At 38.9% G+C, this 22,138-nt stretch overlaps 2 protein-coding genes across 4 annotated transcripts in view; both read right to left on the reverse strand.

The window, feature by feature from the left end:
* Positions 1 to 6,462, reverse strand: part of LOC123508375 (VWFA and cache domain-containing protein 1-like) — a 92,849-nt gene extending 86,387 nt beyond the window's left edge. Inside the window, exons 1-7 of one of the 3 annotated variants that reach the window (XM_045262054.1) lie at positions 6,429 to 6,462; positions 5,260 to 5,619; positions 4,952 to 5,090; positions 4,642 to 4,704; positions 4,091 to 4,248; positions 3,852 to 3,970; positions 3,584 to 3,679 (exon numbers count right to left, since the gene is read on the reverse strand). In XM_045262054.1, the coding sequence (XP_045117989.1) occupies positions 3,584 to 3,679; positions 3,852 to 3,970; positions 4,091 to 4,248; positions 4,642 to 4,704; positions 4,952 to 5,090; positions 5,260 to 5,552 (868 nt within the window). In that variant the 5' untranslated portion in view covers positions 5,553 to 5,619; positions 6,429 to 6,462. Of the gene's footprint in view, positions 1 to 3,583; positions 3,680 to 3,851; positions 3,971 to 4,090; positions 4,249 to 4,641; positions 4,705 to 4,951; positions 5,091 to 5,259; positions 5,620 to 6,367 lie in introns of all 3 variants that reach the window. The other 2 variants (XM_045262053.1, XM_045262055.1) reach the window with 2 other exon arrangements.
* A 5,259-nt stretch (positions 6,463 to 11,721) lies between these two features.
* LOC123508376 overlaps positions 11,722 to 22,138 on the reverse strand; it is a 31,280-nt gene continuing 20,863 nt past the window's right edge. Inside the window, exon 17 of the mRNA XM_045262056.1 lies at positions 11,722 to 12,838. Coding sequence (XP_045117991.1) covers positions 12,749 to 12,838 — 90 coding nt within the window. The 3' untranslated portion in view covers positions 11,722 to 12,748. The remainder of the gene's footprint in view (positions 12,839 to 22,138) is intronic.

A 22,138-nucleotide genomic window follows, 5' to 3' on the forward strand; every position in this document is an offset into this window, starting at 1 on the left:
TACAATTAGGTAAATACACACACACACACACAAGAAAAAAGAAAATTTAATAAGAGAAATTGCGGAAAAAAAGAAGTGTAATTATTTTTGGACTGAAAGAAAAAAATGTTAAATATAGACCAAGAAGGGAAAAAGACGAAATGAAATCAGTAAAAGACCTACTAAAACATCTGAATGACAAGGATAGACAGAACTTAGAAGAGGAAGTAGAAGAAATCCATAGAATGGGACCATATCAAGAAGGAACAGTGAGACCAATTAAGATATTACTAAAATCACAAGCAGCAGCAGAAGAAGTACTATATAGAAAAACAAAACTCAGAGAAACAGAAGGTTGCAAAGATATATATATAAAGAAAAATAGAAACGAGGAGGAAAGGAAGAGACACAATGAACTGGTGGCAGAAGCAAGAGAAAAAAATAATGAAAGGTCAGAGGAGAAGAAGAAGGCATTTTTTTGGAGAATTATAGGAGACAGGATAAAAGAGAAAGAAGAGAAAAAAATGGAGCAAGTTTAACTAAAAATGATAAGAACAAGAGATTAAAAATGATGTATACAAACATAGATGGGATTTTATCTAGTAAATTAGAATTAAGAGATTACATAAAGAAAGAAGAACCAGATATTGTATGCCTGGTGGAAACAAAGTTAAATGAGGCAATAAAAATAAACATAGATAAAAGGTATAATATATGGAGGAGAGACAGAGTGGGTAAAGGAGGAGGAGTCATGATGATGTTAAGGAAGGAGATAGTGGTAAATCAAGTGGAGTTTGGGGAAGGAAAATCAGAAATACTGTATGTTAAGGTACATATTAATAAAAAGGAGTTAACAATCATTGGAACATATGTGCCACCAAAAACAAACTCATGGACTAACCAAGAATATAGAGACATGATAGATGACACAATAAGGAGTCTTACAAGAATCATTAAGGAAAGGAGAAAAGTGATATTGGTAGGAGATTTCAACTGTAAGGAGGTAGACTGGGAAAATTATGAAAGTGGTATGGGGGAAGATGCCTGGGGAGATAGATTCCTGAACCTAATGATAGATAATTTGATGGTCCAAAGAGTAAAGGAAAACACAAGATTCAGAGGAAACGATGAGCCGGCAAGATTAGACCTAGTTTTTACAAGGGATATACCAATTAACGATGATATAAGATACAAGTGCCCATTGGAAAAGAGTGACCATGTAATATTAGAAATGGATATAGAAGAAGGAAAGGAAGATAGAGATGAATCATACAAAGGAGACCGATTAAATTACAGAAAGGCTGATATTGAGAATCTCAAGAACTATTTTAAAAACGTAAACTAGGAGGAGATGGAAAACTCATTAACAGTTCAAGAGAAATATAACTTATTTTTGGAAATATACAAAACTGGGGTCAGGGAATATGTCCCGAAATATAGACCTAAAGAAGAAGAAAAGAAAGATTGGTTTAATGCAAGATGTGCTAGGGCAAAGGAGAAACGAGATGGAGCATGGAAAAGGTGGAGAAGAAACAGAGATCCAGAAAATAAGGAAAACTTCAAAACAGCAAGAAATGAATATGCTAAGGTGAGAAAGGAAGAAGAAAGGAACTATGAAAAGGACATTGTCGAAAAATGTAAGGAACAACCAAAATTGTTCTACAGATTCATAAATGGAAAAATAAGACAAAAAGAAACAATAGAAAGGTTAAAAGGAGAGAATGGAATGGTGGAAGACCCAAAAATATGGCAGAACTGTTAAATAGTAAATTTCAGGAGGTCTTTACTAAGGAATCCAAATTTGAAAGACCACAGGGTAATAGAGAGACTGTCCATATGAAAGAGATTAAAGTAACCAAGCTTGAAATAAAAAAGTTGATGACGGAACTGGATGAGGAAAAGGCAATGGGACCGGATGAAGTCTCAGGCAGAATACTGAAAGAATGTAGGGAAGAACTAGCAAGTCCAATATACAACATCATAAAATGCTCAATAGAAAATGGAACAGTGCCAGTGGAGTGGAAAAGAGCTGAGGTGGTTCCCATATATAAGAGCGAAAAGGAAGGAAGAACCTTTAAATTACAGACCGGTATCACTAACTAGTGTAATATGCAAGATGTGTGAAAAAGTAATAAAGAAGCAATGGATTGAGTTTCTTGAAGACAACAAAATATTATCAAATAGCCAATTTGGTTTTAGAAAAGGTCGGTCATGAGTAACAAATTTATTGAGTTTCTACTCTAGAATAGTTGATAAAGTACAAGAGAGAGAGGGATGGGTTGACTGTATTTATTTAGATCTAAAAAAGGCGTTTGATAAAGTGCCACATGAAAGATTACTATGGAAGTTAGAGGAGAAGGGTGGCTTAAAAGGAAGCACATTGAGATGGATGAAGAATTACTTAAGGGGGAGAGAAATACGGACGATAGTTAAAGATATGAAGTCCAAGTGGAGAACAGTAGACAGCGGAGCGCCACAGGGGTCAGTATTGGCGCCAATACTTTTTCCCGTATATATAAATGACATGCCAAAGGGAGTGAACAGCTACATATATCTGTTTGTGAACGATGCGAAACTGTGCAGAGTCATTAAACAAAAAGAGGATTGTGAAATACTACAGGAAGACTTAAACAAGATCTGGAAATGGAGCAAAAAATGGGAGATGGAATTCAATGTGGACAAAAGCCATGTCATGGAAATGGGAAAAAGTGAAAGATGACCAGTGGGAATCTATAAGATGGGAGATGGAGTAGAACTAGAAAAAGTAATAAAGGAAAAGGACTTGGGAGTGACAATGGAAGAAAATAATCAACCGGTAAGCCATATTGATAGAATTTTCAGAGAGACGTATAATTTGCTAAGGAATATTGGAGTAGCATTTCACTATATGGACAAGGAAATGATGAAGAAATTGATAAGTACTAAAATAAGACCTAGATCGGAATATGCAGGAGTTGTGTGGACTCCCCATAAAAAAAAAAAAACACATAAGAAAATTAGAGACTACAAAAAATGGCTACAAGAATGGTTCCAGAATTTAAAGGGATGACATATGAGGAGAGACTAAAGGCTATGGATCTACCAACCTTGGAGCAGAGAAGAGAGAGAGGGGATCTGATACAAGTTTATAAATTGATTAACGGAATGGATGAAGTGGATAATGAGAAACTCATCCTGAGAGAAGAATATGACTTTAAAAGCACAAGATCGCATAGTAAGAAACTAAGGAAGGGACGATGTCTGAGAGATGTTAAAAAATTTAGTTTCCCGCAAAGATGTGTTGAGACTTGGAACAGTTTGAGTGAGGAAGTGGTGTCAGCAAAGAGTGTACATAGTTTTAAAGAAAAATTGGATAAGTGTAGATATGAAGACAGGACCACACGAGCATAAAGCCCAGGCCCTGTAAAACTACAACTAAGTAAATACAACTAGGTAAATACACACTTGCGGATATTTGAAAAGGTTTACATGAGAAGGTCATTACAGCAACCAATGTATATAAATTCATAGAAAAGTTGGGTAAACATAGATATAGAGAGAAGACATTATGAGCCCTGCTCAAACCCTGTAATATATAACTGGATAAATAAAAGTAGGTAAATACCTGGTCTGTGGGCAGGATATTCTGTGTGGAGGCCAGGCGTTGACATGAAGTACTGCCATTTGATTGTTGGGTACCTTCTCAGATTTAATGCAAACACTGGAAAAAGAAAAACTGTTTTGTGAGACAAAAGCTAATAATTTTCAGTATTATTAGCACAAAGGTTGGAAAACATATTTTATAAAATCTATGTAAATTCAGGGCAATTCATTACTTTGAATAACATGACTTGAGCATCACACAATCCAGTGACACCCATCCAGCAACTTACTCTCTGTTAAGTTGTACGGTGCAACAAAGAAATCGTCTGGTAGAAGATGATCACCTGAACCAAACCCGGTGTCACACCACAGCTCTTCATTCACGCGTGTTCCAAAGTGACTTTTGTACCTGAAGGAACAATCCTATGCTGGTACACATCTTTAACATATAATCTGAGATTACTAAGGATATCAATTAAATTAATTTCCTGATTACTGAAAGTCACAGTTAGTATGCACAGCAACTCACTCAAGGTAGTTGTCTGGGATGAGGCAGCAAGGACGGTATTCCTGTGCTTCTCTCTCCAGTCTTGGCCCATCAAGTGCAAATTGTTCTTCCAACATTTCACACATTTCAGTTAGTAGTCTTGAGTACAATGAAAACTTTCTCTCTAATGATTGTACCATCTGAAAGATTGTAAATTGATGAATAATACTCCTAATAACCATTAGTAGTAATAGTTCAGTCACAAATGTCAATCATAGTGAGTAATATTGAAGTCTTATTTCACATATATCAATAAATAATCATGAAGTTTGAGTCAAAATTTATGCAACTTGTGTTATGAATAACATGATCAAATTTATGAAACTGTTTACTTAGACACATTTAGAAGGTATTTGTTGTAGTAACATAATGATTATCATGCAAATTTTATTCACATCGAAACAAAAACATATATGAAATTCCCGTTATGACCCACCAGTGGTTCATAAGGCAGAAATGGATAGCACATCATGACTCACCAGTGGATCACATCACACTGAACTTGTTAACTGATAAAATAACCCAGACCTCACCTCTTTCACCGTCTCCTCTTCTTTCCGCTCAAGATTAGAATATGGCAGTTCATCAAAAGTTGCCTGTTGCAAAACAGAAAAAAATTAACACCAGTAAATGATTGTGCATCAACAAATTAAAAATAGACTGAATACATTACAGCAGCAGTATATATAGCACACCATTTAAATACTGAGTTGTGAACAGAACAGCAACACATCACAGATAATAATAAATTATAATACTTAATAGAATGTAATTTTCTGAGTACACAAAATAAATTTTTAAGGTAGTCTTTGCTTACAAACAAACTAAAGGAGTGTGTTGTACCTGCATGTGTGTGACCCCCAGCTCATTGTTGGCAAGATGCCTCAGCTGTGAGCCTAGGGTAGCTGAGCGCTCCAGGAGAGGTACCCCTCCCTCCAGGACCCCATCCTCCTCCTTACTTGGCACTCCTCCAGCAGATAATCTAAAACACAATGTCTTCTCAGTTACTCCGCAATAGAATCTAAAGCATGATTTCATGCACATACTTCATAACGCTGATTTTCTGACAATATTTTTTTTCCAAGACTACTGAAGACAAAAAAAAAAGCTTACATGAATTACATCTTAGTGAAATATAAGTGTTTACTTACCTAAAAGTGTGATGAAGTAAACTCTGTTCCTGCATCTCCCTTAGTAGCTGTGGATTATTTACATAAATGACAGGTTTACTGCCAGGCTGGGTGGCATCAATGCCATCACTAACATTCTGCACAGCACCCACAGCTCTACTGCTGCTGGTATTTGTGGCTACATCTGCTCTGCTCTCCTGTGCCTGGGACTGTGAGGCCCACACTAGCAAGGAGACAGTGAGGGGAAGGAGTGTGGTGAGCAGGGCAGCAGTGGAGCGACCGCTGCAGACAGTGGGAGGAGCTGAAGTCCTCATGGTAACTCACGTCAGGTCATCACATATGAGGTGAACTGCCATTCATGGCAAAAAAAATATGCATATGCTGAAAATTAAAGTATTCATGTAAAGCTAAATGTTACTTTTCAAGTATTTTTTTTATATATCTATATCTTTACTTAACCAAGATACTCGACCATCATCAAAAATAAAATATTGATTACACTAAGAAATTCTTAGTAAAAAAAAAATAATAAATAAATGCTAAGAGAGATTCTCACCAGTCAGTCATAAAGCCTGTTGTACACTATGAAACTAGTCATGTGTGTCAAGATATCTGCTTGTTTCTTTGGTCACACAATTTTTTATAATGAGTAATTGAGTAAAACAAGGCTGAGAAAAACTGCCTCAGATATTCACTAGACATCAATTATCACCAAAATGTATACAGCCAGTACATGCAAATGCCAGGCCTTATATCTACCACCAGTCCCCTGTTCACTTCGAACTGTCAACTAGTAAGATATTACGGGTGCAGGAACTCCAACCCAGTCAGTGCCACCGAGATGCTTTGTACCCACAACGCTTAAGCCAGTAACTCTCGAATTAACAAAGGTGCACCTCAAAATCTCACTCCGAGGCTAAAAAAAAATGGTTAATGCACAAGTCTGGATAATACTAGACCTTAGTAACACGCATAATTCTCACTACAATTTGCTGTTCTGCAGGTCTTGGATGAACAATGTCCTGAGAACTCATAAATATCTACCATACTTCCTATATCTGAATGAAAACCTAGCTATATATTAAACAGGCTGTATTCCTAACCCTTTTCTGGCTACATTCCCACTCACTACACTCCCAGGCTGCTTCTCAAGCCCAAGCAGCACAGCCAAACCTGTCAGGCACACTCACGAAGACGCTACTTTGTTTACATCCGTGGCGGCACATCAAAGGGGCGGGAAGAAGAGTCAAGTGTAGATTTACACCACCTCCAAACAAATATTACTGCCTCTTAAAATTATATGCATGTACAAATGAAAGAAAAGACACGAGTATTTTTTAGTTTTATTGTAATTCGATGTTTTACACTATGCGGATTAGTGGTATAGCTACTCGCCTGACTCCTTCAGTTCTGCCACTCTGCAAGGTACACTTCGACAAAATAGGTCAAACATTGATCTGTAATTCCTTTTCCTTCCTTTCAAACATCTGTAATTCCTTCTTCTTCAAGCACTGATCCTTCCTCTTCTCAAACATGATATACAATTCATTCTTCCTTTTAGACACTTTTTAGTAATTATTTCTTCTTTCTTACATTTCAAGGCATGCGGAACAGCAGGTTAGGTAGGAATATACCTACACTACCACTAGCTATTGAAATTACCTTCTTTTCCACGGTTGCTTCGTCAACAACTAGAACACGACTAAATATCATTCGTTATATTATGCTTAGTTTCTTTTCCTCCAAAATAATTCAACCTGAAGAAGGGAGGATCATAAGGCAGAGAAAGAAAATTATGTGTGAGATTCTTGAAATTCTAATTCTCAATTTGATTCATTTGTGGTACAAGATTGCCATAATATTTTTGTAGATATCTACTTATTACTGTTCAAAAGAGGTAGAGATACATCCAGCATATGAGAGATATTCAAAGAGCTTAAGAAACCATCAATAAATACGTGCATACATCTATCACATATTTGTTACTATTACTAACAAAGGCTGAATGAAGTTATAACAGGAAAACTGCAAGAAACGGCGATCACAGGCCTACACGTGCGCGGTCCCTGTACGAAACATTTTTACTTTTTTCCACCTATCATCCTTCTTTATCCTATATTTTTTTTTATGGCAAGTAACAATGTATATTTAACTGCTTTATATATATATATATATATATATATATATATATATATATATATATATATATATATATATATATATTTATATATATCATTACCGTCTCATTATAATGTTAAGCCCGCGTCCCACACAGTACGATGAGAGGCGAAAGCCGCACGACTGAGCATGACTTGCACTTTTTGCACGATAATATGACGAATCCCACGGCTCACGACAGCCACCAAACAGCCACACGACGGCTCATATTACAAGAATTATAACGAGCATAGGACGACCATCTTATGATCATACCGTATTACTATCAATCTTTTTTTTTTTTATTCGCAATTCCAGTACATCAGCACAATGGCCACACGAACCACACGGTAAAAACGAGTTGTTATTCGAAGGTACATTGATATCAATACCATGTTTAACGAGAACAGACAATCACAGGATGACACTTAACAAATTGCTGGAATGCAGCCCAACAAACACGAGCACGGCACCTCTCTCTCTCTCTCTCTCTCTCTCTCTCTCTCTCTTCGGAATTCACGCCTACGTATAAATTGTGGGCCCACACATAGCAGTCACAGTTCCACAAAAGCATCCACTGACGTCACAACATCGTATCCCATGCAACATGGCCCTTCCCACGCCTCCCCCAACCCTCCTTGCAGGGCTTGCCTGGCCACATGGCTCTTCCTACTCCTCCCCAGCAGGACACCGATGAGTACTACACGGATGAACTTGAAATGAATAATCTGCTGATCAACAACCTCAAGATTTACTTTAATTTAATCCACCTGCTCAACATTGATCAGAACAAAATTAGAAGTGATCGTGGATTGTATGGCCACTACCACCAACTTCTGCCACACCTCCAAGAATATGACCCTGATTCTACATATATTATCTGCTGGTCGACCATGCTATGTTCAATGAAATATTGCAGCGAATTACACTTCAAATAAGTATATAGACAAGACACAAATTGGAGGAAGGCAATGGAATCAGGGCTACGTTTGGCCATTACACTGCGCTTCATGGCCACAAGGGAGACCTACAAAAAAATTATCGACTTATTTTCGTGCTTATCGTGTTATTATCGTCAAAGACTACATTTGCAATTGTGATTCATTCCTGTATAACGTGTTATTGTTGTAGTAAATTCGTTGTTATCATTTCATTATCGTCCGGTAGCTCAGTGGTTAGAGCGCTGGCTTCACAAGCCAGAGGACCGAGGTTCGATTCCCCGGCCGGGTGGAGATATTTGGGTGTGTCTCCTTTCACGTGTAGCCCCTGTTCACCTAGCAGTGAGTAGGTACGGGATGTAAATCGAGGAGTTGTGACCTTGTTGTCCCGGAGTGTGGTGTGTGCCTGGTCTCAGGCCTATCCGAAGATCGGAAACAATGAGCTCTGAGCTCGTTCCGTAGGGTAACGTCTGGCTGTCTCGTCTGAGACTGCAGCAGATCACACACACAGTATCCGGCTTTCGGTTGGTTATCGTGCTATCATTTGGATTGTCGTACAATTTTTGGACAGCCACAAATACGACGACCATACAACGAATACAATGAATATCATATGATAATCACACGTACTACGTACACCGATAGTGATACGATATGATTGTAACGGTTTTTTCGACGATAAATCGCGAAAAAATAAGGAGCACTATTTTTTCAAGATGATTTAGGGCAAAATGCACGACTAATACGATTAGCGCTAAACTGACTGTCACTCGATGTTTCACGACACTCCAGACTTTTTTTTTATTATTTACTTATTGTTGTTTTTTTCACGATGTTACACGACAGATTTTGATTTTTTTTCCTGCAAGTCATGCTGGTTCTTGGCACGGTCGCCTCATATCGTGCTTTGTGGGACGCAGCCTTTACTTTTAACTTTGATAGGATATGTTGCTCGTAGTACGTGGCAGACTAGCAAAAATCTACTGGAGGTTGTATTGGGTGACTCTTGCAGTCGGTTGGTTGGTATATGTTTGCTGGCACGGTGGCCTGCTAGGACAATCAGAGGTTTTTGGAGTTTGCCTATTTGGAATTGGAGAGAACTGGTGCAGCTGCTCAACACGTTCTTGCAATCCTTCCCTTCCTGTTACCAGTGAAGTACCTCAGGGGTTTGTCGACGGGACCACTCCTTTTCCCATCTATATCAACTACAAAATCTGCTAACCTGACCCTTTGTTGAAATGTTTGCTGAAGATCTAAAGGTTTCTGTTAATTAACCTTTATAAATTATATGTCCTCAACTCTGGTCGACAGATGTCCAAAAGAGACATACTGAGTCTTAAAACAGTTGCAGATTCCTAATGTTGATAAAGCAAAATAATAAATTGGTAGAATTACACTAATCCTCTCACCGTGCTCATGGAAATGAGGGGTTTTCGAGTGAGGGAGACGAACTGGCGAAATTTTGGTGATAAATGTAGTCTAGAAATCATACATACGCTAGGCATTTTTCCAGTATATCTAGAAAAAGGAATTCCTATTCATAAACGAAACCTATCAGCAAATTTCGTATCACATCCAGAAATCCTATAAGCGCGGGCCGCACAGCCTCGATAACCACCCTCATGTCTACCTACGTATAGCCTAACAGTGGGACTGCTCTTCCACGGCCACCCACCGCAACAATATTAACTTAACCTGGACCCTCTTTATGGATACAACTAACCTTATCCTTAAAGTGACTTACGCTGTTACTGCAGTACCGCCGTTTCTTTACCTAGAAAGCTTTCGTCCAACGCCAAACACCTTATTCTTCACGAAAATTGTACTCCGACTGACACTTGATGCACTTCACACCTGGAATAATATATATATATATATATATATATATATATATATATATATATATATATATATATATATATATATATATATATATATATATATATATATATATATATATATATATATATATATATATATATATATATATATACGTATATATGCTGCGTCGTTCTTAAAAAGAAAATGATGTTTTACCTTCAAAATAAGTGAATGAACATCCTTCACTAGACAACCAGACCTGGCGAGAGAACGCGATTGAGAACTGCAGCATGACGGACTGCCAGCCTGCATTTACAGATAGAAAGCCATTTGACTGATATTTTTCCCTATTTTTTCATTGGCTGTGAAGAACTTTAGACTGCTTTCACACGAACGGGTTTCGCCGGTCCGGCACATGCTGAACGGTTTAGCATTACAGTGACTCTTAACATATGTAAACATGCGGGTGGTAATGTTACTTATTATGCAAGTATCGACAGCTCTCCTTGCCGGATAGCCAGCCGCAGCACGTTCACACAGTGGCTGGGAAGTATTGGCTGGTTGGCGGGAAATGAACACAAGCAAACAGATACCCAACAAAATGTCTTCTTAAAAGACTGCACAATTGCGATCAAACTGAATCATCACAAATATTCATTCCTCACTTCCAACAAGACACCGCAGAGAGGGAAATGTCCTCAGAGAGTGGCAGCGATCTAATCAAAATTCTTATACCAAGGCTTTTCTTGCTGCATTAACTCACGTCTTGGATCCCAGACATACTGTTTGTCCCTCACTAGCTCCTGAATCTTATCCGCCTCTGGACATCACATGCAGGCCCGGCCTGAGAGTTTTTGATGCCCTAGCGAAGCTGAAAAATTATGCCCCTTGGGGCCTCTCCTTGAAAGTTCACCCAGGGCCAGTGGCTCGGGGACAATAATTTTTGGTTCAAATTTGTATAAATTATATTTGAGGGTAACAAAAAGAGCCATTTTATAGGCAAAATATTCGTTCAAACATGGCAGTTGATGGGAAGGCATGGCAGCTGGCGCAACTTGAAGGGAATCTTCGTCCAAGACAGCCTATATTTGGTTTGATTATGTTAGGTTAGGTTAGATTCCCATAGGATATCAGCTGTGTTGGTGGGGAGTGGTGGCGCGGTATTTGAAATAGTGTTTCTACCAGAGCATTCGATCGGTGTTTTCTCTCTGCCGGGGTTACCTTATCTCACCCTGTCCCTACTGAATTGAAAAATAAGAAAAATAGGAGAAATTTGGTAAAACGCATCTGCAAATTAACCAATTAGTTACTGGTCTGACGCCTGACGGTTAATGATTAAACTATGCTTATTAAAGTACCAAAATAGGAATTACTGCTTGATGCCCCTCTCAGCCTGATGCCCTAGGCGACCGCCTAGGTTCGCCTAATGGTAGGGCCGGCCCTGAATTCACATGTTCTTCTTGCGTGATTTCACAATGTAAACGAAGCAGCTAGCGACTGAACAAAACTAACGTGTCAATTTTGTGCTGGATAGCAGCTCTATCCGCAAGGCACCAAAATCTATCCGATATCCCTAACCCTTTGATAGTTAAACACATGATTTTTTACATGTATCTATACCAGTATTTTTGTCTACTCTTACATAATTCATAGAAAAAATTATCTCAGAATTTTCTATAGTCAAGTCTACGTTCTTCATGAGATTCAAGCAAGTTCGGTATGAAATGTTGGTTGAAAAAAAATCACCTTAATTATGTGTCATTAGTGCATACATAATTTTTTTAACGTGATGAAGAAAGTCAGAGACGAAGAGGCGAGAACGCTTTGTATGAGGACATGGAAGAGGAGATGGTGTTGAAAGTGGAGGTAGATGTGAAAGTGGCGGCTGGCGTGCTGGACGTGCATCTAGGTGTAAGAACCAGGATAAGTTATCGTATAGATCGGATACAAAATGTAACAGTAACGACGTACATAACAATGGAGTATAGTGTTAAATGTACCGGAAGAGAAGAAAAAATAAGGTAAATATTAGGAAGAGCCGTGCGGCCAGGCGTTCATGCGTTAATTTTGATCTTGCCGCTAACATCCTAACTAAACCTAACCTATAACTAAACCGGTAAATAAGAGAGAGAACCGCAGCAACAGTAGTGTTGCTTTCTACCAATTTTCTGGTGATGAGACGATATTTGGCTCTATTTTAGCTTTCTCTACCTAAAAACTCCACTTTTCCACCATGTTTCAGATGTTGTAGGGCGTAGCAAGAACCCTAAAAATACAAAGCAAATAGCGTTTACCAAAAATAATAATAATCTTGTCCGGTAGAGTGAGGCGGACGTGACTTAAGTGTATGTACTGAAGTGGTATACCTACTTCCATTATAACTATGTGGTGCGTGCTTATTGATTTATAATGGTACACGTGTTGATGTACAGGGAGAGGCACTGAATAAAAGTATCGCCAACGCTATTCACGTACAGAATTATATAAGGAAAAATATATCTAGTCGATGATGATGTAATTGACGGCTAGCCAACAGCCATGGCGAGAAGAATAGAGGTGGTGGTGGTGGTGGGGAAGGGCAGTAGGAAAGGTAATCACGGACGTGGTGGGCGTGCACACTCCAGGCAGCACACCATGAGAGCCACAGCCAACCCAGCGCCCATCACCACGAGGGCGGAGAACACCTGAATAGGGATGACCAGTCATCCCCATCACGGCCAGTCCAAGGGGAAAGAAAGAACGTCATTAGTGATAAAACTTATCTTTTAATGTTTGGGACTTCCTTTGCTCTTCTTCTTGTATGCCACTTCCTTTGCTCTGCTTCTTGTATAACCTTTTCTGGGACGAATATACTTAGCTCACACACTATATACATAAATACTCGTAAATAAAAGACTGTTTCCAGCACCTCTGCCTTCCCCTTCCAGATCTTTCCCATTACTGGCGCAATCTGACGCCTTCGGGTAAACGGCTGGTGTTTCGAAACAGAGGAAATAGTTTCAAACTAATATAGAATAAAACCTGTGAGACAAAAGGTCAGAAATATGATGTGTTGTACAACACTAAAATATTCAGTTGTACCATTATCTTTTTTATTTCTTGTTTATTTCTTACATTTTTTTTTTTTTTTTTTTTTGTTTGGCATCTTAAAAACGCCTTATAGTTCTGCATATATAACGTCATGAACTATTTAATGAGCCGATTCGATGATCCGCAGCCTGGCTTCCATGAAGTGTTACTTGCAAAAAAGGAAATTGTACACATAATCGAATTCCTGTGTCGTGTGCGTATGCAATTTCAGCTCAAGATGTTAGTAAGCCGAAAGAAGTTTTTTTATGATCAGTTTCTTAATTAGTGAAATCATTCATCTAGCAATTGGATTCGAACTGCGCAATTCCTCTATTACTTTCCGTATTTGTTGATAAAAAAAAATACTAAAACAATGCAATTTTCTCTAAGTGTGGTGGGGAAGGGAAGAGTATATCAGTTTTTAATTCACCAAACAGACAACCCGCTCTCCCTCCCCACACACAGACAAACAAGCCAATACTTCACTGGCAACCCCCATGGCGAGAAAAAGCGAAGTCAAATAATCTCATCCTCTATAGTCTACACACACACACACACACACACACACACACACACTGGCCTAGGCGTATGTACAGGGGGGATATTAAATACTAAATAAGTTTTGGATCGTATATACGGATAACAGAGAGAGAGAGAGAGAAATGGAACAGAGTAGTGCTGCCAGACGTATGACTGAATCAAAACATACGCCATCGTGTGAAAATCAACGGTACATTGAAACTCCTATTGCACTAAGGAAACTAACTGATGATATTATGGACAAGGATTTTTCTGGATTCAGGGACGAACGAGGTAGTATGAGAAGGTTAATCAAGGTAGCAAGGGAATTAAGGTATATGAAGGAAGTGATGTCGCATCTAATGGACAAACTGACAACGGAAAACACGGAGCTGAAGTTGATTGGTAGAATGTGAAAAGATCAGTGCAATCAATTAGGGATTAAAATAAGAGATACAAAAAAATTAATAAACAAAATGACGTACTAAAAGCCACATGCCAAGACTATGAAAACTCCTTAAGGAGCTTACAGGTTAAAGTGCAGGATGGGATTGTGGACAGCGTAGAAGGTGGATTGGGTGAAAACAAGCTGAAGGAACTACGAAATGAATGGAAGCAGGAACAGGAAGAGGAAAAAGTTAAATTTTTGGAGGTTGTAAAGAGACAAATTCAGGAAAACACAGAAATGGATATGAGACTAAAGAAGTGGTACCTACGGAAAAAAGAGGAGGTAGTGGAGGAGACAAGAAATTAAGAGTGACTTATACAAATATAGATGGGTTGTTATCAAGCATGTTGGAGGTTAGGGATTATTTGAAAGAGAAAAAGCCAGATATAATGTGCATCATTGAAACAAAACTAAGAGAAGAGATCCATATTAACTTTACAGAGGAGGGATATAATAGCTGGAGGAGAGACAGGAAGGATAAAGGGGGAGGAGGAGTGCTAATAATGGTTCATGATAATATAATGTGTGGAGGATGTGCAATATGGAGAGGACAAAGTGGAAGTAATGGGAGTAACAATCAAAACAGAGGAATTGAAGAAAAGAAAAAAAATATAGTTACATATGTGCCACCTAAGACAAATACATGGGGAACAGAAGAACATAAAGATATGCAAAGAGAGATGATAAAGTGCCTAGATAACATGATAAGAAGAGATAGAAGAATAGTTTTAGTTGGAGACTTTAACTGTAAAAAAATAAATTGGAGAGAGATGGGAGTAATGGATAATGCTGGGCAGTGGAGCGAGAAAGTGTTACAATTGACTATGGTAAATGCAATGGATCAGTGGGTGGAGGAGTCAACAAGGTACAGGGGGGAAGAAGAACCATCATTGCTTGACCTAGTATTCACAGAGAAACCAGAGCCCCCTCCAATCATACAATACCTTAGAAGAAGTGATCATGTGACATTAGAGATGCAAATTAAGGAGGAAGATGGGATAAGTTACAGAGATGACTACAAAGGAACGAGATTAAATTATGCAAGAGCAGATTTTGAAAAATTAAGGGTCTATTTTGCTGATATTGAGTGGAGAAATATTATGTACAGAAAAACAGTACAAGGGAAATATGAAATATTCTTACAGAAATATAATGAAGGAGTAAAAAAAAATTTACCTGTTTATAGAGTTAAGAAAAATATACATGCTTGGTACAATGCTAAATACATACAAGCTAAAAAGGCAAAAGATAAAGCGTGGAAGAAACTCATAAAACAGAGAAATGACTATAACAGACGATAACAAGGATGCCAGAAATGAATATATTAGAGTAAGGAGATAGGAAGAAAGAAACTTTGAGAAAGATGTGGTGAACAAAAGCAAAGACAAACCCAAATTTTTCTAGAAGTTTATAAATGGCAAAACAAAGAACAAGGAAACAATTGAAAAAATAATTAAAGAAGAGAAAACATACCAAACAGAGAAGGAAATGTGTGAAATAATGAATGAGAGCTTCAAAATGGTGTTCATTGCAGAAGATTTCATAGAACCTAGTAGTACATTGCATTGCCGAGGATTACAGGAAATCGCAGTGTACAAAGAGGATATTGGATGATTATTGGTTAAGTTGGATGTCAGAAAAGCAATGGGGCCAGATGGTGTATCAGGCTGGGTGTTAAAAGAATATAAGGAGCAACTACTGGATCCAATTTGGGAAATAATTACAAGTTCAATGAATGAAGGGAAAGTTCCACTAGAATGGAAGAGAGCCATCATAATTCCAATATTTAAAGGAGGAAAGATAACTGAACCACTAAACTACAGACCAGTGTCACTTACAAGTGTCTTCAGGAAATTGTGTGAGATATTTATAAAAGAAAAATGGGTTAAATTTCTAGAAGAGCAAGTCATATCGAACAGACAATTTGGGTTCAGGACAGGGAGGTCATGTGTATCAAACTTATTAAGCTTCTACTCGAGAGTTATTGCAGGATTTGAAAACAGAGATGGATGGGTGGACACAGTATACCTGGATATCAAAAAGGCTCTTGATAAAGTCTCTCATAGAAGACTACTTTGGAAACTACAGAACATAGGAGGACTGTGAGGAACTTTGCTAGAATGGAAAAGAGATTATTTGAAGGATAGGGAAATGAGAACTGTGATCTGAGATACATACTCATTTTGGAGTAAAGTAACTAGTGGAATGCCACAAGGGTCAGTGTTAGCCCCCATTATGTTTCAGATTTATGTAAACGGCATTCACATTGGGGTAAACAGTTATATAAATTTATTTGCTGATGATGCAAAACTACTAAGAGTTATCAAAACCAGAGAGGACTGTCTGATATTGCAGGAAGATATAAACAAGATCTGTGAGTGGAGCAGGAAGTGGAAATTGGAGTTTAATGCCAAGAAATGTCACATAATGGAAATAGGAAAGAGTAAGAAAAGACCGGTATGGAACTATTTGATGGGAGAGGAACAAATAATGATGAATAATGAGGAAAAAGATCTGGGAGCGATCATTCAGGAAAATCTGGGTTCCGAAAAACACATATTCAAGATATTTGGACTATCACATAAAATGTCGACTAATATATCTATTTTTTTTTTTAACGTAGGGAAGAGGGTCAGCCAAGGGCAAAAAAAAAGAAAGTTAAAAAAAGGCCCACTTGAGTGCTGGCTCTCTAAAAAGTATAAAAAGTGCCAAAACCGTCAGCCAAAATTAGGGGAGCAAATGCCTCAATAACTCCCTCTTAAAAGAAGACAAGTTGTAGGAATTCGGAAATACAGATGCAGGGAGGGAGTTCCAGAGTTTACCAGTGAAAGGGATGAATGATTGAGAGTACTGGTTAACTCTTGCATTAGAAAGTTGGACAGAATAGGGATGAGAGGAAGAAGAAAGCCTTGTGCAGCGAGGCCGCAGGAGAAGGGAGGCATGCAGTTAGCAAGATCAGTAGAACAGTTACCATGAAAATAGCGATAAAAGATAGAAAGGGATGCAACATTTCGGCGGTGAGAAAGAGGTTGAAGACAGTTAGTCAGAGGAGGGGAGTTGATGAGACGAAGAGCTTTTGATTCCACCCTATCAAGCAAAACTGTGTGACTGGATCCCCCAAACATGCGAAGAGTACTCCATACAGGGACGGATAAGGCCCTTATACAGAGTAAGCAGTTGGAGGGACGAGAAAAACTGGCGGAGACGCCTCAGAACACCTAACTTCATAGAAGCTGTTTTAGCAAGAGATGAGATGTGAAGTTTCCAGTTAAGATTATGAGCAAAGGACAGACCGAGGATATTCATTGTGGAAGGAGACAGTTGAGTGTCATTGAAGAAGAGGGGATAGTTGTCTGGAAGGTTGTGTCGAGTTGATAGATGGAGGAATTGAGTTTTTGAGGCATTGAAAACTACTAGATTTTCTCTGCCCCAATCGGAAATCTTAGAAAGATCGGAAGTCAGGCGTTCCGTGGCGTCCCGCGTGATCTGTTGACTTCCTGAAGGGTTGGTCGTCTCTGAAAGAACGTGGAAAGATGTAGGGTGGTATCATCAGCGTAGGAGTGGATAGGGCAAGAAGTTTGGTTAAGAAGGTCATTAATGAATAATAGAAAGAGAGTGGGTGACAGGACAGAACCCTGAGGAACACCACTATTAATAGGTTTAGGAGAAGAACAGTAGCCGTCTACCACAGCAGCAATAGAGCGGTCGGAAAGGAAACTTGAGATAAAGTTGCAGAGAGAAGGATAGAAGCCGTAGGAGGGCAGTTTTGAAATCAAAGCTTTATGCCAGACTCTATCAAAAGCTTTTGATATGTCTAACGCTACAGCAAAAGTTTCACCGAAATCTCTAAAGAGGATGACCAAGACTCAGTAAGGAAAGCCAGAAGATCACCAGTAGAGCGACCTTGACGGAAGCCATACTGGCGATCAGACAGAAGATTGTGAAGTGACAGATGTTTGAGAATCTTCCTATTCAGGATAGATTAAAAACTTTAGACAAGCAAGAGATTAAAGCTATAGGACGGTAGTTTGAGGGGTTAGAACGGTCACCCTTTTTAGGAACAGGCTGAATGTAGGCGAACTTCCAGCAGGAAGGAAAGGTAGAAGTCGATAGACAAAGTTGGAAGAGTTTGGCCAGGCAAGGTGCAAGCACGGAAGCACAGTTTTTGAGAACAATAGGAGGGACCCCATCAGGTCCATAAGCCTTCCGAGGGTTTAGGCCAGCAAGGGCATGGAAAACATCATTACGAAGAATTTTGATTGTAGACATGAAATAGTCAGAGGGAGGAGGAGAGGAGGACAAGCCCAGAATCGTCCAAGGTGGAGTTGTGAGCAAAGGTTTGAGAAAAGAGTTCAGCTTTAGAGACAGAAGAGATGGCAGTGGTGCCATCAGGATGAAATAAAGGAGGAAAGATGAAGAAGTGAAGTTATTTGAGATGTTTTGGCTAGATGCCAGAAGTCAAGTTGAGGACAGTTTGAGTTTGAAAGATTTTGACATTTATCTATTTATGAAAGAGTGTTTGGCAAGTTGAAGAACAGACTTGGCATGATTCCGGGCAGAGATATAAAGTGCATGAGATTCAGGAGATGGAAGGCTCAAGTACCTTTTGTGGGCAACCTCTATACATGTATAGCACGAGAACAGGCTGAGTTAAACCAAGGTTTAGAAGGTTTAGGTTGAGAAAAAGAATGAGGAATGTACGCCTCCATGCCAGACACTATCACCTCTGTTATGCGTTCAGCACAAAGAGATGGCTCTCTGACACGGAAGCAATAATCATTCCAGGGAAAATCAGCATAATACTTCCTCAAGTCCCCCCAGCTGGCAGAGGCAAAACGCCAGAGGCACCTTTTCTTTGGGGGATCCTGCTGACGGATTGGAGAAATAGGACAAGATACAGAAATGAGATTGTGATCGGAGGAGCCCAATGGAGATGAAAGGGTGACAGCATAAGCAGAAGGATTAGAGGTGAGGAAGAGATCAAGAATGTTGGGCGAGTCTCCAAGACGGTCAGGAATACGAGTAGGGTGTTGCACCAATTGCTCTAGGTCATGGAGGATAGCAAAGTTGAAGGGTGGTCAGTGAAGGGAGAGGAAAGCCAAAGCTCGTGGTGAACAGTGAAATCTCCAAGAATGGAAATCTCAGCGAAAGGGTAGAGGGACAGAATGTGCTCCACTTTAGAAGTTAAGTAGTCGAAGAATTTAGTTAGAAGAGTTAGGAGAGAGATAAACAGCACAGATGAATTTAGTTTGAGAGTGACTGTTAAGTCGTAGCCAGATGTTGGAAAATTCGGAAGACTCAAGAGCGTGGGCACGAGAGCAAGTTAAGTCGTTGCGCACATAGACGCAACATCCAGCTTTGGAATGAAAATGAGGATAGAGAAAGTAGGAGGGAACAGAGAAGGGGCTAGTGTCAGTTGCCTCAGACAGCTGTGTTTTGGTGAGGAAAAGAAGATGAGGTTTAGTAGATGAGAGGTGGTGTTCCACAGATTGAAAATTAGATCTAAGACCGCGAATGTTGCAGAAGTTAATGTAGAAAAAGTTGAGGGAGGTGTCAAGTTATTTGGGGTCTTTAACAGGAGAGGTGTCCCCCAGAGGGGGACTCCGAGGCATTAATATTATCGGGTCCCATTTTTCTTTTAAATTTTGATTTGAAGTGAAGAGTGTATGTGTGGTAAGTGCATGTAGTTTTGTGTAAAGAAGGAGAGTTGTCTTTAGAGGGTAGGCTGTGACTGCCCCCTTGAGTTGCGAGACACAAAAGGAAACATTCAGCGAGATCACAACTAGCTTTAATGGAAGGTTCACAGCACCCCCTGAACTAGTGGTATTAGATCTCAGTGGAAGTAAGTTATTGTTTCGGTATTTCAATACATGGGCAAAGATATGATGAAAAAAATCATCACAAGCATGATACGTCTAAGGCTGGAATATGCAGCAGTGGTGTGGTCTCCGAGCTCTAAAAGGGATACAAGAAAATTGGAAAGGATACAGAAGATCGCTACAAAGATGGTGCCGGAATTAAAGGACCTAACATATTATGAAGAACGACTGAAGGAAATGGGACTGCTAACCTTACAAGATAGAAGAGAACGTGGAGACCTAATAACAATGTACATGATAGTCAATGGGATTGAAAAGATAGACAAAGAAGACATGGTGCTGTTGATAGAAGATGGAAGGACAAGAGGACATGAAAAGATCAGGATGAGGCAGTGTGTGAAGGATATTGGAAAATATAGTTTTCCACACAGAACGGTGGAAAAGTGGAATGCATTGGATAATGAAGTTGTTACAGCACATAATGTCCATAACTTTAAGGAAAAATTAGATAAATGGAGATATGGAGACAGGACACCATGAACCCCACTCGAACCCTGTACAATACAACTAGGTAAATACAACTAGGTAAACACACACACACTGAGCTCGCTCCGTAATGGGAAAGGTTGGCTGGGTGACCAGCAGACGACCGTGGTGAATTACACCTTTATAATAAATGATAACTTCATGACTGCTTATATGTTCAAGCATGGCACCATCTCCCCGCTGTTACTACTACTATTACTATAAAGTCTGTCTACTCTAGAATGGCTCCCAGATTTAAAACATATTGTAGTTTATTGATAATGTAATTGATTTTATATGAAGAATAGAGGAGACTGAGGTAAGTTGAGCCACTTTTAATATTCTGGCTCACTACATCAAAGCAATTATAGCTTTGTTGATTATTAATATATGTGCATATATTTCAGGATGTTATGCATCCCTACAAACAATCAAATTAACAACATAACATGCCAAAAAAAAAAGTTGTCATGTGGCACAACTTACCCCGTGAATGGGGTAAGTTGAGCACAGGTGAGGGGTAAGTTGAGCCATCCTTCCTATTCCCTCCCCCCCCTACCCTCCATCTGTACCCTCCCTCCCACATCACCTTCTCTCCTCCCTCTCTCTCCCTCACTACCTGCCTAGGTTAAGCTATTCCACAGTTATGCATGTCTGTAGTGCTGAATTAAACAAAAGCCACTTCTTCAAATTCAAAATATCTTTATATAGCAAAAATAATTGAAAACAAAAGCATTCTCCATCCCCCGCCCTTCCTCTGTCCATCCCTCCCTACATCTAGCTAGGCCTGTTACCATATGAAAATCTTGCTGGACTATAATTATATTGTCCCAGAAATTATCGAGCTAAATGATATTATCATCGTTTTGAGACCATTTTTCAGCTAATATAATGAATAGCATAATAATATAAGCACACCCTTTCATAGAACAATAAACTCTTATTTTTCAGCTTAAAAAACTGAACTTGAATACAAAATAACCAAAAAAAAAATAAATAAATAAATAAAATAGATCAGTCTCTGTTAGCAAAAATTGAACTTTAATATAAAATAAGTAAAAACTATCTATCTTTTTAATGTAATCGTACAAATAAAAAATGAAGATCTAATATTTAGGACATATACAGCCAAACTACACTCATATTGCTCAACTTACCCCACAGCTGCCATATTGACTTTATTAGCCCCCGCAGCTAAATTGTGCACATGTATGCTGGGTTAGCTATAGCTTGTTTTGTTGCTCATAGATACCAATATTGATGTATAAAACCAAAATAAAAATATCTAGTTTGATCTAAACACAGTCCTCATGAAACTTATAATAGACTAAATTCACTTTCTTGAGTGAAAAATGTTTTTTTTAGACAAAATGTCTAACCACTTTACCCATATGGCTCTCATCTTCACAGACTCCAGGAAATGATGCATTCCCACTGAATTTTTTGGTCACATGCTCTTTTTTAACGGTTTCCCAGCAACAAGGGGTGGATCAACTTACCCCTATGCTCAACTTAACCCAGTCTTCCCTAATTGTTTTCTGTTGATCAACGCGCTTATTACAAGGATAGCTCATGGTTTTCCTCAAGATCTGACAACCAAGCAT

Source organism: Portunus trituberculatus, chromosome 24 (assembly GCF_017591435.1).
Source record: "Portunus trituberculatus isolate SZX2019 chromosome 24, ASM1759143v1, whole genome shotgun sequence".
Classification (NCBI taxonomy): domain Eukaryota; kingdom Metazoa; phylum Arthropoda; class Malacostraca; order Decapoda; family Portunidae; genus Portunus; species Portunus trituberculatus.